The sequence below is a fragment of the Pezoporus flaviventris genome, unplaced genomic scaffold, assembly GCF_033815535.1.
Source record: "Pezoporus flaviventris isolate CSIRO_AGI_PZ_B2104156 unplaced genomic scaffold, CSIRO_AGI_Pfla_v1 ptg000041l, whole genome shotgun sequence".
NCBI classification, from domain to species: Eukaryota; Metazoa; Chordata; class Aves; order Psittaciformes; family Psittacidae; genus Pezoporus; species Pezoporus flaviventris.
In genome coordinates, this window is record NW_026892589.1 from 6,862,320 (window position 1) to 6,890,060 (window position 27,741).

The 27,741-nt window shown below is 38.7% G+C and overlaps 2 protein-coding genes across 10 annotated transcripts in view; one reads left to right on the top strand and one right to left on the bottom strand.

Annotated features, from left to right (window-relative positions):
* Window positions 1-27,741, top strand: part of COMT (catechol-O-methyltransferase) — a 363,225-nt gene that overhangs the window by 253,216 nt on the left and 82,268 nt on the right. The window lies entirely within an intron of this gene.
* GNB1L (G protein subunit beta 1 like) overlaps window positions 1-27,741 on the bottom strand; it is a 66,736-nt gene that overhangs the window by 12,906 nt on the left and 26,089 nt on the right. For 8 of the 9 annotated variants that reach the window (XM_061465598.1, XM_061465594.1, XM_061465595.1 and 5 more), the window contains 3 exons: window positions 3,899-4,026; window positions 3,543-3,668; window positions 1,390-1,552 (listed from right to left, as the gene is read on the bottom strand). In XM_061465598.1, coding sequence (XP_061321582.1) covers window positions 1,390-1,552; window positions 3,543-3,668; window positions 3,899-4,014 — 405 coding nt within the window. In that variant the 5' untranslated portion in view covers window positions 4,015-4,026. Of the gene's footprint in view, window positions 1-1,389; window positions 1,553-3,542; window positions 3,669-3,898; window positions 4,027-16,063; window positions 16,958-27,741 lie in introns of those variants that run through there. The other variant, XM_061465599.1, reaches the window with a different exon arrangement.

Below are 27,741 nucleotides of genomic sequence, written 5' to 3' on the forward strand. Positions count from 1 at the left end.
AGCACTATATATTATAGGAGCTTATGTGAATGTCTTGAAACCCGACACAGTTCTAATGCAAAGGTTCATACACGGAGTGGAACTCTTACCTCAGGAGACAGCAAATCATTATCAGTTTGCAGGGTCCAAGGACAGAAATGAAAATAAAACAGAGATGAGTTGTAAGAGACTTTGGGGTGAACGCCTGCTCTTTGGATCAGGTGGTTATTCAGTTGTTCATTACCAGAATGTGTGTGTTTGTACTCTCTGCCTGACACAAAACCTCTTCTCTGGCTGACACAAGAACGCACTTGTCAGGTTGTTTTTTCAACTGAGGTATTACTGAGCACTGCTGTAAAATGGAGAGAGGCCTTTGTTTGATCAGAACAAGGTACGGGAATGGTTGTATTTACTGGTAGAGTGGTTGTATCTACAGGCTTGGTCAGTTCTGTAAAAGGCAGAACATTCTGGCGGTTAGCCAACAAAGTACTTAAATATGTGCTTAACTTCTGAATAATAAAAATTCACTTTTTCTTACAATACAGGCACCATTCCCACTTATTACTTCATCTATAAAATATGCAACTTTCAGTTTCAAGATACGTATCCCATAGTCCAGAAAAGCATCTGACCTTGCAATTAGCAACAATATTTCTTTTCATATTTATACCACTTTTTATTTTTTCATATTTTTGGTATTTTGATGTCAAGTATTTGAAATAATTAATTTTTGTGTGATGTCCTCAAATAGTCCTTCAAAGAAAACAAAAATATGATTTCTCCAAAGCAGAAGAGGAAACTGACAACAAAGCTGTCAGTCAGTGATTCTGTGATAATGGGTTTTAGTCGTGGACTTACCCAGTAGGAACTGAAAGGGACCCTACAATTATCTCATACTGAGCAAACCTCTGGCTGCTAATAGTGATTCAACTATTTCCAGCCAAAGTACCAGTTAAAGAATTAGCCTGGGGTGAAAGACCACGCATTGCATTACAAATCACCTACACCTCCCCTCCTCTCACCAAACACGACTTTCAGCTTCAGATGGAGGATGAGTACCTCCACCTGATGACAGACTTTCTGACCATTAGTTCCCACAAGGACTCTTGTTCCCCTTCAACAGTATTGAGCAGCACCAGAAGAGTTTTAAAAACTCCTGCACATGAAAGATCATCAGCAGCTGCAAATACTTACATGTTAGACAATCCTGGGGTGGTATCCTTGTTATCAGAGCTTGAGTTATAGAATTCAGTCATCTTTCTGGCAGGTAAAATTAGTGACTAGGACCCCCAAAGGCTCCTTGCTCTGCCCTCTCTTGGGCAGAGAACTTGAGAATAGTGAAGTTTCCCCTTCTCAACTATCTCCTTTCAAAACCAAAAGCAATCTCTCGGAAAAAAAGGTACTTCCTACCTCCTCCAGGGCTTTGGCTGCCATGGCCATTAGCCAGCGTCCCTGTGCCACCATTAACAAAGAGCATCTGCAGAATCCCACATTCTCCGTAAAGACAGAATCCATCACTGCAGTCCGTCCTTCTTCCAAATCCCACAAGCAGATCCTCTGGTCACGACCCTGACTGTTACAGTAAAACAAGTTATCCATGAGCAGCAGGTCTGAGAAAGCCTGGCTCCTGCAGGCTAGTATCTCAAAGTAGGGTCTTTAACATGCAGCGAAGGAGTGAGCTTTGTACAGCTTCTGTGGGGTACTGACAGGGTCTTCCATGAAACATCTGGGAATCACCGAGACAACCACCCTTCTGCTGGCTGCACAACTGACCAGCAGGTTCAGAAGTTCCTGGGAGGAGGAAGGGTCTGAGGGGGAGTCAGGTACCCTGCAGTCACAGCTAGCCACGTTTCCTTGTAAAAAGGAACCTGATCAAACACAGTTATGCTGTTTATATGTGTGTATGTATTTCTGAAGTTTCATGACTATTTGAGCATATTCATCATAAATGGTAAAGTGTAAGTATTTTTATTAGAGCTAATCTAAAGGAAACAAAAATATCCAGAGAGTAACACATTCAACACTTTCACCCTAGCAATGAAGTAGAAATGTCAGGTATGTTGACATCTGAAAGACAAATAGCCAGACAACAAAGACCGCGTCAAAGATAAATAAAAGGCTACAGTTACACAACGGTCAACTTCCCACAGCCACAGGGAGGGCACAGAAGGCTTACAACTCTGTGTGTGTGGTGACACAAGAGAGGTACTGCTGGCGCAGTGAGTAGCAGGAATTAAACAATGAAACACCGTGGTTAAAATATTCAAAACCAGAGAACCAGCATCTGCATCACTGCCTCGCCACAGCAGCTCACAGACTCCTCTGCACACCTCTGTCCCACCCAAAAGTCTGTGTGCTGCTCCCAGACAGTAAAAGCAGACAAAGGGCACAGCATTAATTGCTACAGATTTACATGATCCCACTGCCCCTGAAACAAAGCTTCCAGTCCACAACCTATAGTGGCACAGGATACGTGTCCTTATATTATCACCTGGGACAAGGACTCATGAAAAATCCCTTACCCATTTCTTGTTTTAATTAGCAGTATCACCTTGTGGAAGTATGAAACCAAAACAGAGGTAGATGCAAATCTACAGATTGTTGAGACGACTTCAACAACAATACAGAAACTCCCACCTGCTGTTCAGCTGAGTGACAGACTGTCCAAATATCTATAGCACTGGGCATACAAACAATGGGGTACTGCAAGGAACTGTTGTGATTCAGCTTTTGAACAGAAAAAGTACAGACAACTGCTGTCCTAAAATTGCACTGCTATGTGAACTGTTATACAGCAAAAATAGAGGTATGGAAAAACTCTATAATTATACAAACAGTGCTCATTCACTATGATTTTATGGGGGAGAGAGAGTGTTGATAATTGTACTTAAGCAGATAACAAATATAAATGCTAATGAGTTCCACTGTATATTATAAGAGATGTCGTCTCCAGATAAACATGTCAGAACACCTCCTAGTCATACAGACACTTTGGCATCTATTCTAGATCACCTGTCTAATCCAAAGTACACAGATCTTCTCCTTCCCTTGCTAAACAAGAACAGAAGATATTTTGCAACAAAGCAAAGGCATACAACTCAGCATTCTTGCTCATTTTCAGTCTTCCATTCTCCATCTCTGATTCTTCTCTTCCTTACCTTTTCTCCCTCTCCCCTCTATTTATAACCTCTGTATATAAATTTTGATCTTCCCTGAGAACCAGTTGTGAAGCACCTGTCAACTTCAAATCCAATTGTATTTCCTTTACCCAGAGACCTCACCTGATCCCAGAGCAGTAATAAAGCCACTATGGACCCCAATTGTCACGATGTCATCACGTATACATCATAAAGAAATTAATCACATCATTTTTTCCACTTTTTGTTCTACAGTTTTCCTTGTATTTTTGTACTTTTCTACATTTCCTTAAGCACTGGAGAGACTTCCACTGACTCCACAAATAAAAGATTCCTTTTTTTCCCCCTTTCCACCCCACCACTTCAATCACATACAGCACAGAGACGAGTATTTTCACCAGGTTTTGTCTGCTTTGCTTTGCTAACCTGAGGAGCCTGTTTTTACCGCCCATTGTCTCCACACAGTAGACAGATTTTCTCCCATGGCCATCCAGCGCCGTGTCCACTCTGTGTGTTTTCAGGTTCCAGACATGGATAAGCCCATTCTCAGACCTGGCAGTAAGAACAGATGCTTTCAGTGAGGCCTCTGATAAGACAGTCTGATACTTTTGATATTTTTTTCCTAAAGCTGAAGCTGTATGTACAAAGGTAATACCCTCCTCAGTCACAAACCAGGCATTTCGTTGTTTTCTCCAGATACAGTGTATTATCTAGACAAATTGTGGATTAAACAGAAATGTCCATATGATGTTCAACTCGGCCAGAAATCCAGGTTTACCTACCCAGAGAAAAGAACAGGGACATCGGGCTCCTGGCCTCCACAGGAGAAATGCAGAGTGTGGACTGCAGCACTGGTACCTCTGAGAACAAACTGTGGATCCGGAGGTGGCAGAGCCATCTGAGTGATGAGCTGGGGGAGTGAGAAGATGACACAGATGTCACACAGGGTAAGGCAGCCTAAACTGAAATGACAACTTTAAATATATACTGATCAGGACATTTGGTTTTCCTAGTCACTTCCCTCTCTCAGTTATCATTATTGGATGTTATTTCTATTTCTATGCAGTGCAGTGCAATAAAAAAGTATTTCCTCTTGACATTGACTCATCAAGCAGCTGTCAAATCTGCTTTTTGCTGCATTCCTTTTTAAGCAAGTTAAGTGCTGAGCTGGCCATGTGCACACACTTCGCACACACTTGGAAATACTAAATTGTTCAGCTCTTTTCCCTGCCACAAAAAGGAAGAGCTGCAAAATGCAAGAAACTGGATACCCATAATTTGAGCGGGCAAGCAATTTATCATTCCACTTAGCCCCTTGGCAAGTCTTTCCCCTTCCTCCCCATAAAAGTACTACTTCTGCATTTTCCACTCACAACCATTTACAGAGAAGCACTGCAGTGAATGTATGAACTGAAAAGCATTTCAGGTGAGATCAGTTAATGATCATTTTTATACAAGAATCCCATCACTTCCAAATGCTTGAGTTTTTTGTTCCAAGCATGGTTACTTGAAAAAAAAAACAAACCCCCTCAGTAATTCACACTAACTTCGTGACTATTGTGTTAAACACTTTATTCCAAGGGGGTTGTATTCCCCAAACGATCAATAAAGAGAGATGGATGCTTTCAGCTTTATGTGATTAGTTCAGTTGTGATCTGAGTCAGCACAGAACAGGGCAAGTGTGCAGGAAATCAGGGTGCCCTGCCTACGATGGGAAATGTAAAGGAAAATTGATCATAAACTCCCAGGGATAGTTGGTGTGACGCAGGTAAGTACACTCACTGATCTGGCACTTTTCCCAAGTATTCCCACTCACATTAGCACAGGCAGTTTGCAGGACAAGGACAACTTTCCTGTGTTCTGACCTGCTGCAAGTGCCCCTCCAGACCTGTGCTGGGACAAGGTAACCAGCAGCTTCTTTGACTGTAAGTACAATGTGCAATTCATTGGAAAATGCATCGTAACATGCATTACAAGAAATATTTTCACCATTAAAAGTTTTTACTGTTTTATCTGCGACTAGCCATGCTTGTATTTCTGCTTCTTTCTTGCTGACCTGACCTCATACAGAAAAGGACAGCTTTTACCATTATAGATGTCACCAGTCTTTCCCATTCATGCATATTTAACACTGGATTAAAGAAAAAGGTTTCTAAATTCAGTAAGGGATGATCAGCAGCTGTTTCTCTGCCTGCTGGTTCACAGCAGAGGAATTGCAGATGATTGCAGCAAAGTGCTAAAGCTAAAAGTCAAATGGCAAATTAAAACAACTCGACTTTTGTCATCTCACTTTAGTATCAGCTTTTGAATTTTGTTTAATGGATGCACTTGCTATGGCACCTCATCTGCAGGTCTACCCTGGGTGTTTATAGATCAGTAATCACCATGGTATCTGTAAGTCCTAATTAAACACAATTATCTTTTAGGACAGGTGATGAAATGGGATTCTTCAGCATAATGCTCAGTTCTCCCTCAATAGCACTGTATAATTAGGTATGAAAATAATGAGATCAGTGGATATCCTCCTTGTTTTAGTGCCCTGACTCATTTGGTTTATGATGTTGTCTGATGATCTAGCATCTTGACAGGCTGGAGTAAATTTTCAGGTGATTACACGATGTACAAGTTCTCCCCCATAGTGAGATCCAGCTCCTGACTGCCCGTCTGTAACATTTCACTTCTGTTGTAAACCTGTTAGACTAGGGATTTTGTCACTAAAGCCACCTCTTTGGGACACTACAGCTGTATGCTATTGCTCTCAAAAGGTCACTCTGTAGAACCATGCAAATATAACAGCAGCCGGGCAGCTTGTCACAGGAGTGAGGTCCCTCTTCATAGTGCAACGATCGTGGGTTACTACACTGAGCAAGGAAGACAAAATAGAACTGAGTCAACCCAGAGGCTATCTGGGATTACAAGGCAGGTTTTTAATAGCATTTTTCTAATTACTGACACACAAGTTTTTGATGACAGACAGCAAGTGTGTGCGTGGCTGTGGGAAGGGTTTTACCTGGCATGAAACAGACGCTACTAATGCATGTCTTTACAAGGATGATATTTCAGAAAAATTCTCAGGCTGGATACAGGAACAAAACATGACTACTGACAACATACTTGCAAGCTGTAAGCACATGAAGTGACGTTTTCCCCCTTGGAGCCTGGTTCTTTGCTTGCTTTTTTGCTAATCAGACATGTGAATCTGGAAAATGGGCTTAATATTGAACCTATGTCATTTTTTATTGGGGTTATGAGATGATTCCTTATTAAATTCCTATTGTGACTCAGGAGATGAATGGCAGTGTGACAGTATTAAGCATCTCATTTTTCTTCCAGCAAGTGCTGAACTATAAAACTGCATCTGTGCTATTTTCTTTATCCATGCGCATGGACAAGTCACTTAAGACCAAGATTTAATTAAAAGTTCTTATGTACCTAAATCAAGAGGAAGTCCCATGAATCACAAACAGATGGAAATTTGGTGCACTGGTGCCTTAAAAACTCCAGGGAAGTATCCCTCTGTTCCTGCTGACACTTCAGCATCCTCACAAAAATGACATTTAGCCTACCTTGAACTCACCAGGTAGCTCACTATCTTTACTTACAGGGATAATGAAGTACATTGTGGTATACTGATACTAACAGACAATGGCTATACCATGCTTTGCTAAGCGGACAGCTACAAACATGCTAAATCTGATGACTGTGGGATGGATAAAGCCCCTGGGTATACTTTTCAGAAGCACCTAAGTGATTTAGAAGCCTAAGACTCATTTTCAAATGAATTTTCAACCCTAAATCTCTAGGACTTTTAAAAGTTTCACCCCAGGTGTCTGAAAATGAGTTCTCTAATTAGCACAACACTTATTTTCTTGTTAACTCCATCTCGCCTCAGGGGGACCAATCTGTTCTTGCTAAGTGAGGATATCTGTAGCAAATTTAATTAAGTGAATTTGCTTAGTATATAGGCTGGTCTGAGAGCACAATCTGGCTCAAGGGCTTGCACAAGCAAAGACCAACCTGTACAAGAAACTTCATTTAAGAGTCTCAGGGCCAGACTACTACCTGAGATATCCTCATGCTATGACTCCTGCCTCCTGTGGAAATATGTTAAAAAATAAGAACCATTTTGCTTACAGCATTGTTTGTTTGCAAGAGGGTATCACCAGTAAGAGATGCAACACCTCATCATCATGCTCTTGTTTTTAAAAGATGTTTCATTTCTTCCAGCCTTCCCTGTGCTGGTAACAGCATCCTCCTTCAGGGGCTGCGCTACACTCCCATATGCTACAGGCTACTAGAAATATTTTTCACAGGGTGCACTACAAACCCCTGGGCTCCTGCACAGATTATATTTGCTGTGTGAGTGAGGGGTGGAAACCCCAGCTGCTCAGATCAGTGTTTCAGTTAGCAAACAGCTATGCACAGCACACATAGGTAGCAAAAAGGGCTTTTCTAGGAAAAAAAAAAGTTTCTACTAAATGCCAAAACAACTGAATTTCCTTCAAAATTACATTATTTGAAGGTACTGTTCGTTATTAATATCCCTCACAAAACCTACTTTGTTTAGGCTGCAATTAGGATAATCTTCAAACCGTCTGAATTTCTATGCAGTGGTATTCCAGTATCATCACTTCAACATTTGATGTAAGCTTTTATTTAATGAGAGTCATTTCAAATATGTAAATGTCAAAAGGATTACCTTAGGAAAATCTCTCAGAGAATTAAAAACATTAACAGATTCCCACAGGAAAAATTCCAGCAGAATTCAGCAACTCTCCTGTTCCCACTCCTGTCATTTGTATTTCTATCACATATTGAAGCAAAACCAAATTGCTATTAAAATATCACCCAAACATTCACCTCCCCCTACAAACGCCACAGTTCAGTTTGAGATACCAATGGCTCAAGCAAAGACAAGAAAAAACCCTCTCCTTTTTTTCTTTAGGCTTATTTAGAGTAGTAAAAACTCGGTGGTAAAAGAGCTTTTCAGGTATAGGAGAAATAAATCTCTCTAGGCATGTCTGGCAAACTGATTTGGGACTGAAACCAGCAGGTGTGCAGACATAATTACTACTGCAAAATATTCAACACATCCAGGTGTGCTCACAAATAGATATATGAAATCCCTGTTATTTTTTGAAAATTCCTAGTCTACCAGGTGCCACTCTCCCAAAGGAAAAATCAGAGCAAAGAATGAGAGAGAAAGATGTGAATGAATTGTTCTTCCCCCTTTTCATTCATACAAAAGGCCTTTTTCAGCCTGCACTTCTGTGCCTACCTGCACTCACTCAAGTTTTGTGACACTCTGCCCCGCTGCACAGCATAGCTCTAGTGCATGAGTGTTTTGAAGTGGGTCACTAGCTTCAACTGCAGAGGAAGCCAGTGGAAATAAAAGATTACCTCAAATTATTAGTGCAGTACAAACAAATTTGTTTATTCCATTTCATTCACAATCTCCAGCATTAAAATACAGCAGGCAGCCCTTGCAGTATGAGCTTTCCAAACACAGTTTTCACAGGTCCAGCCACTGCAGACAACTGGGTTTCATAGCAGTGAGACTGAAATATCCTCTGCCCAAGGAACACCCTTAAAACATGGCTGCCTGTGAATACCGTGGCCCTTCCTCATGCAGCAAGCTATGCCTAGCTGGTGTGTTAGTTGCCCGAGTAGCAAAGACAGATCAGGAGGGTCCCAAACAGCACCCAATTCATCTCACTGAATTATGCCAGAACTCAGCAGGACTTGGAACCACCTTAGACATCCCTGGTTGACACAGAATGCTGCCTGGTTACATGGCACTTCAAGAAGTGGAGAACAAGAACCCATTTATGAGTAGCATTTCCATACATAATTAAAAGGTGCCAGACAATGAGTTCAAGTGCACTTCACTTGATGGCAAAAGTGAAGTTTTATAGGCTACTGACTATAAAAGGTCTGAAAGCAGGTAATATGGTTTGGGAAACAATTCTTCAGGCATGTTGTGACAAATTTTTTAAGCCCAGCTTCTCATTTTGCATGTACAAATCAAAAAATGACAGAACACACTGAAACAGGGACGTCAGCAATAGAAAGGGATGTTGCAAGACCATCATCTGAAGAAATCTCTTTACACCTGAGGTGAAAAGTAACTGACTATACAAAGAAATACCTTTTTGTGTACTGTAACAAGCTAACACATACAAAACACTTCAGGAAGAAACAGCCACTCTGGATAAATTTCAAAGCATAAAGCCAGGCAGCCTGCTCTTTGTGTTTGTACACCAGTTCCCTGAAACACACCGTACCTGTTGTGTGCAAAGGCAGAAATATGCACTAGTAAAAGTAAAACTGGTAGAAGGTTGTATAGCAACTGCACAGATTAAGAGATGGAGGAGTGCTACACAAATAACTGCAAAGGTCACAGATCCACAATATATGAAAACATAGTCAACTAACAGCGCAGCTTTTAGTTTAAAGCTCCCTTTGCTATCTTTGGTCCTAAACTGAGATACAAATTGTATTATACTTCAAGGATTTCTTCAAAGCTAATTAAAAATAAATTTCAAGTGGAAAATGGAAATCAATAGAAAGCTTAAAATCTAGAAATTGGTTTCAAGCAGAAATTAGAATTAGCAGAAATTTCTGATTTAACCAGTAGAATACACTAACAAAGAACTCTTAATTTTCAAGTAAGGATAACCAAATGCCTTCTCTTAAATTCGTTATTTTCTGTATTACCACCTACCCATGACTACCAAAGTAAAGATTTGGCACAGTGATGTACATATTTCATATGAAAGAAAAAAAACACAGAATCACAGTGGTGGACTCATGCATTCACAGGAGCATTCCTAAGCCTGTGTTTCCACTGGAAAGTACAGTATCTAGATGCTGCATTCATTTTTCTAGATGGAATTCACTTGCTTGCAAACCTTGCTAGTTAGAGACAAATCAATGTGAAAGAGAATGCATGGATATGATAGAGCTACACGATCCTCTATTAGTTGATATCATAAACCTGTTGCCACACAGCCAACATTACAGCTGACAAGAGCCTTTCCTTTTAGAGCTGGGAACACTAAATGCCATCAGAGCTTTCATTCTAACTAGTCACCAAATAATTTCCAATGACTAACAGTGACTGCCTGCTTAGAAAACCACTTCAGAAGTCTCACTTTGAGAAGTGCTGAGCACCTCCATTTCCCATGGACTTCAAGGGAAGTTAGGAGTTCATCCTCTCTCAGGAGCTCCCGAAAAATTACCTTCGCTCCTAACATTTAGACAACGAATGTCTGTGGAAACGTTGTTTCCACATTTTAATTGTAATAGTCAATGGACAGATAGCAAACAAAACTGCTTATCAGCAATTGGTGATATGCCAAGAAATCTGATGGAAACAGAAAATGAATAATAACCATCACGCAATGCAACAGCTTTTTAATGACTTCCACTCAGATAATGGCTCCTCACAGTGTTAACACCTTTTTTTGTCTCCTAGCATCCGCCGACTGAATGAGCCTAAGCCACAATATATTATGATTTTAAATAATGAAGTGTACAAGGAAAATGTATATGGATGTCAGTGTTTCACCTTCAGGAACACCAAACCCAGGCTGGGTCCTCCATCTGCAGGTTTTTTTAAAAAGTCACTGTACAACAATTATTTTCTATATGAAAACATAAATTCAGCCTGGGAACAAACCTAAGAGTTACTGTAATTATTTGAAAGACACCGAGTTAGCATATGGATCTCATTGCCACTTCCACATTTTGGTCACTGAAACAAAAAGCTATTAATCAACATGTAAAAGCCATAAATTAACATAAACATTAATCATTCTAATACTCCCACTGTGTCGGACTGATAATTTTTTTTCGGTCTTTCATTCTGACATATTCACCCTCAGCTATCAGCTGGTTGACCTTTGTTAGCACAGTTAAACATTTTGGGCATTGCAAATCTTACTGAAGTAAACATTTTGGAGACAGCCAAATATCATGGACACATTTATGCCAAAAATATGGTGTCTGAAAACATGAGAGCCACTGCCTCACATGTCACTGCACTAGCTTTTAATAGGGGAGTCTAAAATTTAGCATGAAATGCAGCAGTATCAGTTGAAATTCTAGTGTTTAATAAACAGGTTTCTTTTGTAGATGAGGGAAAAGACACCCATCTCGTTTACTTTCTGAAACCATTATTTGCTTGGTAAAGTGCGATGATATAACTACAGCCAGCCTTGTTTGGAGAAAGAAAGCAGGCATAAAAGCTCACAATAGTTCAACTTTGCAACACACTCTCCATAAAATTAATGCAAACAAACAAACAAAGACAACAAATGCCTAAACACTTTGAAAACTTGAAGAATATGGAAATGCACAATATAAATGAAAAGAAGTATCTATACGACTGTCTCTATATAGCATACCACTAGATTCCAAATGAATTTAAGTTGGTACACTTGATAAATCATTGTAATCTAGCAGAAAATTGATAAGCCAAGGACCATCAAATGATTGTTTTGAGTAGCCTCCAGTTCAGCGGTGCATAGCAATCTGTCAGCCACGGGGCTCTGTCTGCCCATCCTCCTTAATTAGGGGTGCTGCATAGTGCAGCATCAGCTACAAATCTTTTGGTTCCAAGAGCTAATAATGTCCTCAGATAGCATGGGCTTAATTAAACATCTTCCAGACATTTTAGCAGACATTCCTGCAATAATCTTGTTTAGTAACAAACTATTAAAAAGAATTGACAGAGAAGAAATGCATCAAGTTGTTACAGCAACTGACGTTATTTGGGCCAGAATTATATGTCTGCAATTAAGGATTCTGTAACTATGAGCAATTAAAATATCACTTTATTTGAAAACTAATTAATTCTAAACACATATTTTTCCCATGACAAACTTTTATGATTATTTAATTTATTCCATTTTAATTACACTTTAATTAATCTACTCTTGTATAATATTATACTGTTATTTTGGCATTTGACCAATGAAGACAATAAATTGATTGCAGTTCCGTTGTGCAAGAGCAGAAACTGTCATGCCAGTTTCAACACCACATTTATTTATTTGTCTGTTCTATTACTTTTCTTTTCCTCCCACAGGGCATAGGAACATGGAACACAGCACAAATCACATGAAATTTTTACTACTATCCTTTTTTCTTCAAAGTGTGAAATATAACTTAAGAGTTTCTTGTATTAAGGAAATGCGTATGTAACGTGATATTACATAATAAAAATATAATCTATAGTAAATTAACATGCTTCTAAATCACACAATGATTTATCAATTGGTTCCTGATGGACAGGATCATATCCAGAGTTGCTAGAAATACAGTTATTTCCATTGACATTGAGCTCTGCTTGGGATCTAGCACGATATAGTGAACAATAAGAGAGAATAGATCAAAAACTATTTCCATACTTACCTAAAAATTACATTCATTTCAGTATGTCGGTAAGTTTTACAAGACTGCATTTTAATTTTGCATCATTATCTTAGATTCAACTAAAACAAAAGTATATAAATTATTTTTCTACTCTATAAATATTATTTTTGGATTAAACTCTGATAAAAGATAAATACATTAATATTTTATTACACATGGATTTAGTAATGTTGTATTTTATTTTGCTTTGGGCATATTCAAAGTAAATATGACTATCATTTAAAAGTCAGGTGCCTTCAAATTTCTTTGAATATGAACCAACCCTGAAATTCACAGCTCCTGCAAACAGAAAGTTCTCCAAAGAGGAGAATTCTCTTCTTTGGTGGGAGGAGATGCTGAGTAGTGACTCTTATGAAGACACAATGAAACAACCTACTTTACATGTACTTTTAAAACTCCTGCTCGTTTTTCTGGCTGTACGCTTTCTTCCGCTTATGAAATAACCCCCTATTGTATATGCCTTACCAAGAGTGAGACGCCTTGAAGAGGTAGGCAATTAAATTAAAATGCACTGCAAATTGAGCTCTGACAGTGCTTTCCAAAATACTTCCTTTACTTTAATCATGCAGTTTACATTTGATGGAATTAAGACAAGTACAAAATACCTTCACAAAATACATGTCCATTAAAAGAGGGAAAATAAGATTCTGCCCTTGACTGAACAGGGTAAGTATTTTACCAGCATTGCCATAGCGGGATATACATTTATATCAAAGTACTGTACCCGTTTCCTACTCCATGCTTATATTCTCAACATTTGTTTCCTAACAGTTAAAAAATACACTTTGAAATTCCAAATAATATATGAGATAAATTAATGTAAACACAGGAGTATTAAATAACCAAAGGTAATTCCTATTTGTACCCTGCTCATGTTTCAAATTCCAGATTTTGGATCTGATCTAATATGTCCAAGCCGCCAGATGATATTCGTAAGGTGTCTTACACAAGGAAGGGTTTGCAGGATTCAGTCTTTACACCAGTACTTCATACAGCATTTTCTCTTTGGAAGGTTTCTGCTTCTGTGTAAACTACAGTCTGTCTCTGAGACCAGCATTACTATAGGTTGTTCTTTGTAGATAAACTGATGCAGGGACAGTAAGTGACCTCCTAAGGTGGCAGTCACTAGAACTGGGGTTAGAACTCCACTCACTGACTCCAGGCATGCAGTCCCCTTCCACAGCCAGTGAGATTCACACGCCACATAGTGTTTTAAGAAACAAAGCAATGTGGACAGTACTTCAATCTGCATCAATTCACTGACCTTTGAAGGCTCCTTCTAGCCCAAACCATTCTATGATTCTATGATTAGGATAAAACTTTAAATCCTTCAACGAACTCTCAATGTCAGAAGCAACTGCATTTTGGTAAAGAACATACCATTTGGTACATACATTTTACTTCCTGTAAGAACTCCTTCAGTATTTAAAAAAGGGTAGACTTATCGTTATGTATATAACTTTTAAATATATGACTCAAAGGTACAGATTATAGAGTATTTTTATGCTATGAAATATCCCCCAAAATTTAAGCTTAATCATGAATAGTATGTGTCTTTTGTCTATCAGGATTCCCATCCAATACAGCATAAGCATTTGGATAAGCCAAGTTACTGGAGAGCAAATTAGTCCAAGAAATCTAATATGAATCACTATAATTCCAGTGCAAACAGGAATGGCATTTACAAGGCAAATACTACCTGAATATATTATAATAATAATAATATGTTTATTTTAACAGTTTAAACTAAGCTTACACCTCAGATACAGCCCCACAATTGTTCTTTCACGCCAGTTTGATAAGTTTATATTCACTTTGCATAGACACGTAGGATACATTAGTTAAATATGCTCATCTCCAAGGCTCTGAGATAAAAGTAGCAATTTGTTAAATAAATTGTTGTAACATGAGGGATATTAATAAAAGGCTGGTCCTACATTCAACAGCAGTTGACTGATGCTTGATTCCCAGTTCTTAGTACTATTTCCTATGTCTGCAATGTTCTGGTCAGTTAGTTTCTCTGTGTTTTAAGGAGTAAGCCTAACAACTGTTTAGCAACTGGAGAGAAATAAAACCAGTTACAAACCAGAGTTACATAGTCTACACATGTAACAACAAGCTTCATTCCTCTCATCCACAATAAACTACTCCTGACTAAAAATGTATTTAAAAATGCAAAACTGTTTTACTGCCTTAATTTGAAACTTTGAACAATTCTGCAGTAGCTGAACTTGAACTCCCATCTTTGAATGTGTGTTGAATAGCCCCCTATTGTACCACACTTCTATGCTGGCAGGAACTGAAGTGTCAATCTTTCATCAGATAATCAGATTATGTCATGTTCTGACCAAATTCATTAGGAAAACTTTTACCAACCGTATTATCTCAAACCAGAAAATCTAGATCAAAGTATAACCGATTTTACAGCACAATAAAACTGTTATAAATATTTAAACACTAATTAAAAGGTCTCTTTTGTTAAAAGTAAATAAATAATTGAAGGCTACCTCTTCTTACAAATGCAACCATATTTACCTCATGCTTCTCAGAAAAACAGGACCAATATATCGTGGAGTGGGACGAAATCCACTTAAAAGCAGTCATTTGAGAAGATGGAGGGTTGCTGGACTTTTAAATCATTTGCCTAAAGTAAGTCACACTGAGTCTCATTCTAGTGACAAAGCATTAACCCCTGAATGTCTTTGCTAATTGCATTTACACTGGACAATCGTATCTACTTACTTCATGTGGATGTACATCCAAAAGGAGAGAAGAAATACCTTTTAAGGAAAGGCTACTTCAACGAGGAATTTCTCAGTAAATGCCTGAATGCCACTATACTGTAATTTGGTTTCTTCCTAAAATGTGAATTCTTGTCTCCTAAAAAGGTAAATAACCATAATTAAGCCAGGCAGATGTATTTTCTGATTTTTGAGCAGGTACAACATCTGCATAAAACAAACAACGTAAGAGTGCTGAATATTTTCCCTTGTCTCCATTCTGGGCGGGTACCACACATGGCATAAGAGGGAATCAAAGAACTCATACTAATATAAGTAACAGCAAGGAACTGAGTTTAAACTAATCCATGAGCAGGAGCAGTGACAACAAATAATGACAGGACAGTCATCGATATTGATTTCACGTATTTTTCAGAACTACAATCAGATTCTCCATCTGTAACTCAAACTTTAAAAGTATGATAATTTACGGAAAGGAGATTAATTTAGCCATTTTGAGTCAAAGCCTTATTTCATAGCTTCACCCCAAATCCTGTATATTGTTAGGATCCCTTTCCCCTTTGAAGACTTAGTGAATGATTGAAGCTTCTACTTTCTGAGAAACAGATAACACAAGACTAGTAATCTGACTCTAAGCCACTGGATAAAGGCAGTTTGTTTCCTCTTAGCCCATCTGTCAACACCTCTTCAGTAATTAGTCCTAATTATTACAAAGGGCTAGCCTCCCATTCGCATTATTAAATCAGAAATAGTATCATAGCCAGGTACCTTTCAACGCCTACCAGACTGGCGACCTTCGATTTCATTGAATCTTCATCAGTATCCGCCTTTGGAAGAGCCTCGGCAGTAATTTTAGCATCAGCTTCAAAGATGCAGATCCCACAGTGGAATTCCAGGGATGCATTCATATACACACCCACATCATGTGACAGGAGAGCAAGCAACACAATTGACCTTTGCATTGTTCTCTAAACTCCCGTGATATAAAACACACATCTCTATTTTATACAATAGAACTGGGTTTTGCCTGCGTGCTTAGAAGCGCTCCTTTGAACTAAAGGCTGAGAGGAAAAATAGTAAAACCGTGTCTATGAAGATGAAGGTCAAATCTTTGTTAAGAAAACAATACATCTGATTTTTTTTCAGACTGAGATAAATTTGCAAGAAGTAAACAGTAACTAAGAATATGCACAAATATATTTAAGTGTGAAGAAGATCTAAAAGGTTTATTTTGTTTACTTTTGCCCTATAGCTGAAGTACTTCCCCAGAAAACAGGAAAACAAAAAAGAGGATGACATCGAAACTCTCACGGAACCAAAGCTCAATTAGCTGAGGCTTTAGTCAGTTTTAAGCTCTTCGTGTTAACATTCATTTAACTGACACAACAGAATAAAATAGATAATCTTAAGAACAAAACACTCAATTTCTTCTGATTAAAAGCCAAACATGTTTCCCAACAGCACATCTGAGACTACTAGTGAGGATTTGCTTACACTGGATTTCTCATCAACAGCAGAGTGCTACCAGTTTCCTCAGATATCATGAGCCGACCTGAGCTGCGCTGGTAGTTTATGGCTAGTGTTAAGTATCTCAACTAAAAGCTGGTGCCCAGAGCAGAGAAGATACACAAATATTCAAAGCCTCTATGTTAACAAAGCCCACATCTTCTAATTAAAACAGACAATGTTGTTGTTGATATGGTTAAGGTTACAAAAAATAAAGCACACAAAAGACAATTATTTTCTATCACAAAAAAAAACCCCACAACATTTTAAAGAACTTTTCATGTCCTACATTAAAGTGAATTAGTGAGTTGGTTGTTTCTTTTTTTCCTCTTTGCAGGTCTGCTCTAAATGCTGCAGATATTAATAACAAACAATAACTAAATAGATTTTAAAAATAAAGAATAAAATTGCTGGATACTGTAGAAGAAGCGGGAGCCTAAATATTTAGGGTCTGATCAGGAGCTGGGCAGGCACTGAACAGCATGCACAGGGAGGATGACCCAACCTGCAGCGATGTCATTGCAGCTCTGTGATATCACTAAAGCCCAGAGCCTGGAACAGAGATCACATCCCACAGGGCACAGGGGCCCCTGGTCTGCAGATGTGGTCAGCCCGAAGTCCTTCTGTCTCATTCTCTCAGCCTGCTTGGAACTAGCACAGACATCTCAGTAGCACACAATACTGGAGCATGAAGAAACTACTCCAATTCAGCTTCCTACATTCTTGTCCTGCATACCATCCTGCTAAAGTACTCATGGCACCATACAGCTTCACTGCACATGGATAGCTTTTCACTTCAGAGATAACTAAAACTCACTGCCAAAAAAAATAAACACACAAACTTAAAATTCATTTTCTAAGTTGTACGTTTTCCAAGTAAATGCCATGTTAGTTACATGTACAGTAACAGGAAGGCATTTGACTATCAATGGATCAGACTTTAAAATACATTAATATTTCAGGTATCAACAATGCAATATTAACACACTTGCTACCATTTTTTTATTATCCTGTGAGAATTCAATGTACTAACAAGAATCTTTCAGCAAAAAACATTGTATGGTTCTAGTACTGCAGAAAAAATTGCCCTGCAGGGTCTGACAACTGGTCCATCTAGCCTAGTATCCTGAATGCAACTGTGGCATGCTATTTAGAGATGCTATTTAGAGAAAAGACAGAAGAAGCTTGACTGCTTTTGCAGTCCATTCCCCCCATAGTCCTCCTTGCACAATTGCTCTATTAGTGATGTAACAGGGCACATAATCTCACTGTCCATTTGTAGTCCTGCTGTCTATGAAATTGGTGCCTTTGGAACCTGCTGATACCATTGCAACCTGCTGATACCACTGCCAATACTCCTGTGGCAAAAAAAAATAAAAATAAAAAATAAAAAATCTGTATTTGAAGTTTCAGAAAATGAAGTTTTTTTCTTGTATTTGTTTTAAACCTTATTTCCTACTACAGTCACTAAGTGCCCTCTGGTTCTTGCATTGTAGGATTTGGAGGGCAACACTTTCATATTCAACTTTTTCATCACTCTCATGATTTCGTAAATCTCACTGATAAGTATCTGTCTTTTTCTAAACTATAGAGTATCATCCTATTCAACTTCTCCTCCTGTGACAGTTACTCCATTTCCTTCTATCATTCCAGCTGCCATTTTCTGCACCATCTCTAACTGCACTAGCTTCATCTGGAAAAGCAGAGAACTGAACATAGTATTTCATATATGAGCCCAGTGAGGTTTTCCTTAGTAGCAAAATGACATCCTCACTGAGACAAATCTTCACTGACCTCAAAAATCACAGGTCACTCTCAAGAGAGAAGTTACTTCTTTCTGCAACAGATATAATTCCAGCTAATACACCTGGCAAAGGAAGTTATCTTTGCCCTCAATGGTTGAAGATTTCTGCTGCAGGGCAAGCCAACAGAAAAGGCGTAAGTGTACTGTCCAAGGATCTATATTTGGAAGAAATAGCATAATATTTTAATAGCACTTCCTGAAACTCCTAGACTTCCTGGAATTACTAGTTAAAATCCCAGAGGAATTGATAATGTTCTCTGTCCATCCAAGCCTAGCAAACTGCTTCCCTATACCAATGTGTATCTTTTGAGGAAGAATTTTAAAGGTCCTATCGGTTCTACTTCAATGCTTGAGAGCTCTGGTCCATTTCTATAGCAATAAGCTCTGTACCTTCTCCTGTTGTCCTGGCCCAAAATCCCTCTAATAATATATCATGCCAGCAGCTGTTTCTTTCCATTCCCAGCTACATGCATTTAAGTGGTATATTTTACGGTAAATGAGAACCTTCCCCATTTTAAGGCTACTTTGTACTATGAAGAAAAGTTGGGAGTGGCAATGGGTTGCCTTCATTTCATGTCGTTAACTTTCATGGAAGTAAAAGTGGGTCAAAAGAGGCAACAATTATAAAAGCATATGTGCACAATATAATCTCAAAAGAAAACAAGAAATCAGACCCCTGCAGGAAGAACAAAAGGAAATGTATCTTTCTTCCAGCTGCATGAGCCACCCAAGCACTGAGGAGACAGAACTGAAATCTCCCAAAGACTGCTCACAACTTCTCTGCAATGTAGCCACAGCCCTACCATAGCCTTGCTTATGCCACCACATGCCGAAGTCTAGCAGCATGAATCTCCCAGGACACAAGAGCCACCTCTCCCTGTGGTCACCCAGAAATGGCAACAAGATGGATGGATCCCATGGCCCTAATCAGGCAGTTTTGTCCAAGTGTGGAGAGAAAGATAAGGCCCCATGTTCCCAGTGCAGTCCTTGCAGGAGGAAATGAGATCTGGATTTCATGAAGCTGCTAGCAAACTACCTCCGCAAAGCAGATACTAATTTGTAGATACTATACATCCAAATGTTTTATATAAAAGTTTCTGCAGTTTCCTCAGTTCCCACTAAGGTCCAAAATACTTACATACATCAATAATTACACAAAGGTAGCACCACTAAACCGACACTGATTTTAAAGAGACTACTCACATAGAGAAGATATCTGCACACATCTGCAGTAGCCATGGAACATTGATTTAGCAACTGGCTTCAGCTCTCTCAAACACAAAAGTCTTCATAATAATGTCTTTTGTATAAAACCAGATTATAGTTTAACCTGCAAGGTCTTTGGTATGTTCCCTTTTCAAATTTGCAAGTATTAGTTTCAGGGAGTAAGTCTGTGCCAAAGTACATTATACCTGCTATGGCAATAAATTCTTCATGGATGAGGTTTTATACATAAATTACCTGCATTTGCAGTCTCTGAATGCTCTTCTAAATTTTATGAGATAATATGAATTATGAGCACCCATGTATTTCTTGTAGGTATGAGACAGATTTTTTTTTCTACTACATGCAAAAGATTACGCAAGTGAGTTGTGTTTTACACCTTTCTCCACCATCTGAATTGAACATACATGATAACACCGGCCAGTCAATTGCTTATGAGAAATGTACAGCCTGCTACAAAGATATGTATGTATGACTTTGGTCTAACCAGGATTAAATATGAATCACATGGTTAAACAAAAGCATTAAAAATATCTGAAAGGTTTTTTCTAAACCGTATAAACTCAGATTTCTTAATCTGTTATATCTTGTTTTAGTTAGTGGCACATTTATGGTTTGGCAAAATAAATCCTTTTAAATAAATTGTACATTTAAAGTTTACAATTTATGTTTAATTGAAGCTACCATTGTAATCTTTACAAAACTTGGCTGGATTTCAGTGGCTGGGCTTTATATATTTTGCTGGTTCTGCTGGATTTTTAAAACCCTAGAGATCTGGGAACGGAATGAGTCTGTTCACTGTTATTACTAGTCTCTAGTAAATAGTGTCGGTGACCCACTGGAACCTAAATCCTGCCCATTCTTCATATATCTGTTGAGCACTGGGTGCTTTGGACTCAGTTCGTACACAACACTTGCCTCAGAAACAAAGTTCCAGGTTTCCACAGCAGCTCTAATTTTGGGAATCACTACAAATGTGAACTGGCAAACAGCACCTGGACCCTAGTTTTGCAAATTGCCTTATCCCCACTAATCTGAATCAGTTTAGTAGTTTCAAAGGGTTCACAAGATGAGCTCCAGGATCAGCCATTTTTCTGTAAGGACACACTCTCGGTCTGCTGCATTCAACAGCAATGATACTTCAAAATGCACCTACTCACAGCCACTGAAACCAAGAGGGAAAACAGCAGGAACAGCACAGATGGTGTGGGAATGCTTGCCCTGCTCCCACGACAGCGGGGGAAGGATCAGGCATGAAGGCTCATCAACAAGATCAGACAAAAGAGAAAACACTGAATCATATTAAAGTAATTACCAGAAAATAAGACTTCTGTAAAATATTTGCAACCAGCTCGTTCAAGCCTTCAGGCTCAGTCTTGTATTGGGCTGCATGTAGTGGCACCACCCCAGGAGGCGCTCCAGGAAGAGTGGGTGACTCAGTCACAGTTCCTCCCTGGCTCCCTTCCTCTCACATGGGAGAACAAATAATTTCACCCTGACCTGAATGCAATGCACTCCCACATTACTCCTAACTACCTTGACTGTACAAAAAAGCCATGGCCTTGCTCCCCCTCTGCTTGCCCTACTTATACGACAGTTAGGAAGGATTAGGCACGAAGACCCCATTGTTGCTCCACCCCATTGTCTCCTCTTTCCCATCTCCCCACACCCAAACCTGCTGTCTAAAGCAGCCATATGGGACACATTTACTTCCCACTCCTGCCCCGAGGTGCTGCTAGGGACAGGAATAATCTAGCATGGAGATAGTATCAGCATGAAAGAGAAGAGAATCCTAGTTAGGAAGAACACACGTCGTCACTAGATAATGATAACCACATTTAATGGGCACAAGCAGGAAGGCACAAATCTCAAAAATTTTTATAAATAAGGGGTTATTATAAAAATGCCCAATTACACTGTCAGGCACTAAAGAACACTCATGGTATAAAATCACTATAATTAAACTCTAAGTGCTGATGTCAATTATTTAGTAGTGGAGCAGTAAAATAAGCAAGTGCCTTTAAAATGTTATTTTCATCAGGTAATCCCAGAATACAAAAGGAACTAAAAAATGACCTGTCAGGACCTTAACCATCCTGTGGCGAGACAAGAGATTTAAGGCACAAGGATTCTTAGGCCCAGTGTCACAATTCAGATCTGCAACCCTCAGATCCACTTTTTTCGCTGCAAGCTTACAGTAGAGCTAGTGTATGAGAAAAGAGAAGTGTGAATTTCTGCCTTGACTCCTTAGAGTTACCATGTCACCTTAAAACTAGTCACTTGGAAAAAATAAAAGCTTATATACAGACTAAAAATATTCAAGATCTGAAGCAGTGAGACAGTTCAGTCCACAGTGGCCATGCCTGCACACACCTCTCCACTGAAGGAGCTGGGCTCCTAGACTGCGTTCACCTCAGCTGTGGTCCTTGCAGAAGTCAGGATGAACAACACTGAAAAATTCTTCACATTTGGCATTACCTTGGTTTATTTATTTATTTATTTTTTACAGAATGCTGCCCATTCATGTTTCTGACAGACTTTTTTCTAGGTAGGTTTTCAGCTAATCAAAAACTGAGCTGGAAATGCCCAGTACAAATTGTCCTATAAACCAAACGCAGATGATTATTCTTTGCTTCCTTATATGCTTCTCCTTCACCAAGAGCAAAACACAACTTGTTGAAGAACACATTTCAAAGGAAGAATAATGACCATTCCCAACCCCACAGCTCCATTTTTATTTTAAGTAAAAAAAAAACCAAAGGTCTTCCATTAGCTTCAGTGGTTGGGAGGGAGTGGGAAGAATGATGTGTTAAGCTGCAATGGAGGAAGTACATACTCCAACTGGAAAAACGGACTATAAAAAGCTTTTCTTACACAAACACGGGAGGAAATAACCAACACCCTCAATTGTTGAAGTGAAAGGTGGGGGGCCTAAACACACAACTTGAGAAAAAAAAAAAGGAGAAAAGAAAAAAGTAAAAATTAAAAACTCCTGAGTGTTTCACATGCTCCAAATTACTCTCAAATTTGAGAGCCTTGTTCGATAAGGTCAAACTGTTCCCAAGAGCAGACATGGCAAATCTCATGCAAAGAGTGTAAATGCTGTGTAACAGTACCAGGCTAGAGACCTTCCTGCAGTTAAGACTGTGTACCACCTGTTTATCTATGGGCCCTCTTGCTCTCTGAAACTTACTGCAAGTTGGGTGGAGAGCCCTCTGCACCTGGGGAAAGGGATCAGAGTGCAAAAGAAAGGCCACGGTGCTGTGCTGCAGGAAAAGCATGTGCCACCACGGCAAGCCAAAGGCTTCTATTAACCAGCTCCCTCCCAGCCCATCCCGTCCAGTCACACAGTAACACGTTCACTCAGCTGGGAACCAATGTGGCATCATCGCGTATGCCAGAGGACAAAATAACCAAAGGGTCTAATGTAGGTGCAAGAACTCAAAGTACAGCTTCAGAAGGTCAAACAGGCCCATCACAGAAGACAAAATTTATTAGAGCAAACATTCAAATACTGGCAGGCCAGACATGCAAACTGTAACAAGGCAGATGGAGGAAAAAGGAGGCAGACAGAAGCTGGGTGCACTGATTATACCTCTTCTGGAGAGACTGCTACATGGGCCCTTGCACCGGGCAACATCCCATTGGAACAAGCCATCACTGATACAGACTCATACACTTCCATGTTCCAAGCCAACAGTCCCATACACCAAGTGTTCTGATCCTAGCAGACAGAAAGTCTTGGAAAGAGATACAACCAAAAGAGAGTGATAATCTTTTACTACTTCAGTAGTCTCATATTTTTCTATTAAGGTCATTTTCCTTATCCATTAAAATATATTGGCTCATGGCATTTAGTAAAGTCATAACCTTCTAGTTATACAGCTTGAACTTGCCAACAATTATTTAGTCAGTGCAATGGAGCTAGGTCAGAACATAGACACAAGTGCATAGATTCTACAAGTCTTTACAAAATCCTTCCTTCCCCAGCTGGCCACCGCACAAAAGGAGATAAAACTGACCTGAAATTAGGTAGAGGTTTAGCTTTGTAATGAACCTGTAGCTTCAAGGTCATTTCACTTAAATTTTTTACATGGCTTAGAACACCTAACATTTATAAATTAATACAAATTAAAACCAGAGAAGACATCACATGATATCCAAGTGGAAGCAGGCAGCCTACATTCTCTCCTGCCTCCAGAATACGGCAAGTTAATTTGGAATTTTTGATAGTAACAATGAGAATCCCACTAAATGCTTGGACAATGGAGGCCTACTGATGTGTGATAAAACTGTATTTTTCTTCCTCTGCTGCTGACTTAATGAAGGTATTAGCATTGCTTTGTGCAGAATAACAAAGGCAGCATCATAGCTCAGCACTTTACACACCAGGAGAGTGAACACAGAAGAAATCAATCTGCTTTGCCCCTGGTATTAATGGCCAATGCAAAACAGACCATGATATTGGGTTCTTGAATACATTTTCTTTATTCTGCAGAAGGCATACAAAGCAGTTTTGTGATAGGTCCTTCTTCCTCTTGATTTCGAACTGAGAATCCACATCTTTACAGAGGTCTGCAAAGACATAGCTCTGAGCAACCTCATTCCTAAATGGCTCCTGTTCTCTCACATTTATGGCTGTGCTCACTTTATCTCATTATTTTGTGGGAAAAAAAAGCGCAAAACAAAAAAACCCCACGTTAAGTGGGTTCATGTGCCTTCTCCACAATCCATCCTGTGTACACTCAAAATCTTTGATATATCTTGTTTGCAGGTCTACTTCTGACACCTCCTAGCACTAACTAGGACTTTTTCCCCAGATAGTCTCCTCACTTTCTCATGGCAATACTGGCACTGAAGACTGTCAACTTATTCCTGGCAATTTATTTATATGTGTAGAGCATCGTGGAGTTCTACAACGTGAATTAAAAACCCCAAATCCTCAAATGCTCACACAATTCTCCTGTTTCTAGTTCTCAAGAAGTTACTTTCCTGATATTCAAACTCAAATCCTGATGACAGAAACTTGCATTTTAAGGAAAGGTATGTAGAAATTTCTCATCAACTGAAAAAGTTGGGGTATGCTTCTGGGTACGTATCACAATATCTTTTTCACATCACATCTACTCTACTAAATATACAAAGCACTAAGCAAGTGATAGTTTTGTCAGCCACCAGCTAATCAAATGAAAAATTATTAGACTTAAAAAAATAACAAAAGCAGAAGCCAGCTGTGCATTTGTTGGATGAAAATCCCAGTGTCTCCCATGTTAGCTCATGTGTATTTCAATTTCTGGGAAGAAAATAATAGGAGTTCCTCCACCCTTTCTCATGTGAGCCATAAACCAGATTTATTACCTAGGATATATTCGGTGTTTTCTCCTGAGGAAAAAAGTGGTGGAACAAGTTCATTTTTTTCCCTTCTACAACTAGGATTTTCTTTATAATAAACACAGAGCTTAATTTTGGTATCATATGACCCTTCTATTTAATGCTCTGGTCACACTTTTTGCCTTTCTAAATCTTGAATTGTAGCATTTTCATTTCAGTGGGGAATCTACAGCTGCTCCAGCTGTCTGAGTGCAAAAAGTCTGTCCTAAGATTCCTATCTGGTACGTTTTAAGGCAGAATCCTTCCTTCCCTCCCTTAAATCAAAGAAATTTAGCATCTACTGAAAAACCATTGAATAATTAAAAAAGAAAAAAAACAAACCCCAAAACAAACCAACCAAACCAAAGGTTTCTGTCCAAATAGTTCTTGCCTCGCTTTACGTTATAAACAAGTCACCCAGCAGCTCTGGGAAACTCAGCCTGCAAACACAGAGGTTTAGGACAGGGTTGCGTCTCATCTGGGAAGGTTTTCCTGTACAAATCATTATTTTTTGACTGTAATGGTCACCTTCTGACTTTTAAAAATAAATCATGAAAGAGAAAATTTGCTGACTAGAAGAATTTTTGCTCTTAAGACTCCTAATTTGCTTACAGTATGATGTTACAATTCTAAAGAACTGTGCTAGTAAAGCCATTTATAGAAAAGGTGGTTTCCCTATAACTTTCACTTTTGAGATGCAGAAGAGACTGATTCATACTTTAAATGCTTCTGAACCATAACATAGCCTGGGTTCTCCAGTTTAGTGGTCTGGAAACCTTTAAGGTTAATATATGCCTTTTAAAATGACATCCAGTAATACCTGTTTTTTAAAGTAAATCTGTTGATTTACAATCTGATATTTCTAGCCCAAACATACACTACAATCTACTCTTGATAACTACCACCTATTGTTTAATAAGCCACTTTTCTCAACATGGCAAACCTGACATGTCACAAAGTTCCAGTTCTTTCAAATAATCCTATGACATACGAGCATTTACACCAAGCCATAAATGCTACTGAAACAATTTTGGAATGATGAGCTATGCCACCATTACCTGCATACAACTAAAATGGACCATAGGAAGTACATTCATTACAGTTGTGAAATCATTTTTATTGCTTATGAACAGAAAAAAAATCTACTTTTCATTGTACAACTGTGCCAGTACAGACCTCAAACGGAAGCTGGGTTGCTTGGGGAAAAATTGTGCAGGTTTTTCTCATTGTTTTGTGATCACTTTTACTGCTCCACAGAGAGTAGTAATTTGGGAAAACAAAACAAAAAAAAAACAACACCAAAACCAACCAACAAATAAACTCCCGAACACAAACACCCCTCCTCAAAAAACCCACCAAAAGCCAAAACCAAACCAGTAGCTAAGTTAGTTTTCAAGTTATTACTGATTTGAAACCTTCATTTGTACTACCAAATATATTTGAAGTCTATGCAAAAGTAACGTATCAGCACTATAACTCATAAGAGGTGTCCAAAAAGGAAAGTTCATCCTTTTATCTTAATCATTACTAAATCTGTCTTCACAATCCCAGAAATCTTACTGACTAAAATCAGATCTATAATTCAATGTAGCTACAACAAAACAATTTATTATAGAAGAGTAGTCCAAGTAGCAATTTTCCACAATGAAGACAGTGCTTCATAGAATGCGATTTTGACAAAACAGAATATTCAGCATTGAATCTCCCATATAAACTAATTAGCAACAACTGGTTTACAGTTCTAACTGTTCCAATGAAGTAGTACATTGTTATGGCTGAGCTTGCAGAGAAATAGCACTCAAAACCAAAAGGTACGCAAACATAACATATAATATAGTCCAATGTATTACATGATAGCCAAAAGACTTGTCTATTTAGAATGTAAGAACACGTACAGGTCAGGAGTTTGCCTTTCTTTGCAAAAAGAAACTCACGACATTCTAAAGTGGTTAATGGTATCAGCAAAGGCGTAACGTATTCAGTCAATAGATCCGCTGCCTAATATGTTACAATTCTCATACCGTAATTCTAATATTGTAAAATAAGTCTGTAGACCAATTAACCAAAACCAGACTATCTGATATTAGAAACTGGCATCTATTCCTGTGCATGCACCAGCATAATTTCCATCTGCAGAATCTTTATAACTGATAAAGATACATCCAAGCCAGAACAAACAGAATTAGATTTCATGATCACAGGATATTCCTATAACAAGAAAAAACTAGTTTACCTGTAAATCAATAAAGATGTTACTGGGAATCATTAAAAAACAAGATGTTATTCCAGTAGTTTCTTTCAAATGTAGTAATTTTGTTAAAAATAAATAAAATGTCCTTTGTACTCCATATAACTTATGCAGACAGGACAAATTGTCAGTGAAATGCTTCCTGGTCATGAAGCCCTCCCTAGAAGCCTCACAGAAACGCTACTAAAATTGGGGGTTGGTGGAAGGAGCTTTGGAAGAATGACAGGTCACAAAGAGAGTGCGCTGAAAGCATGGAGAGGTGCTCTTCAAAACAGCTCCCAGAGAAAGAGTAAA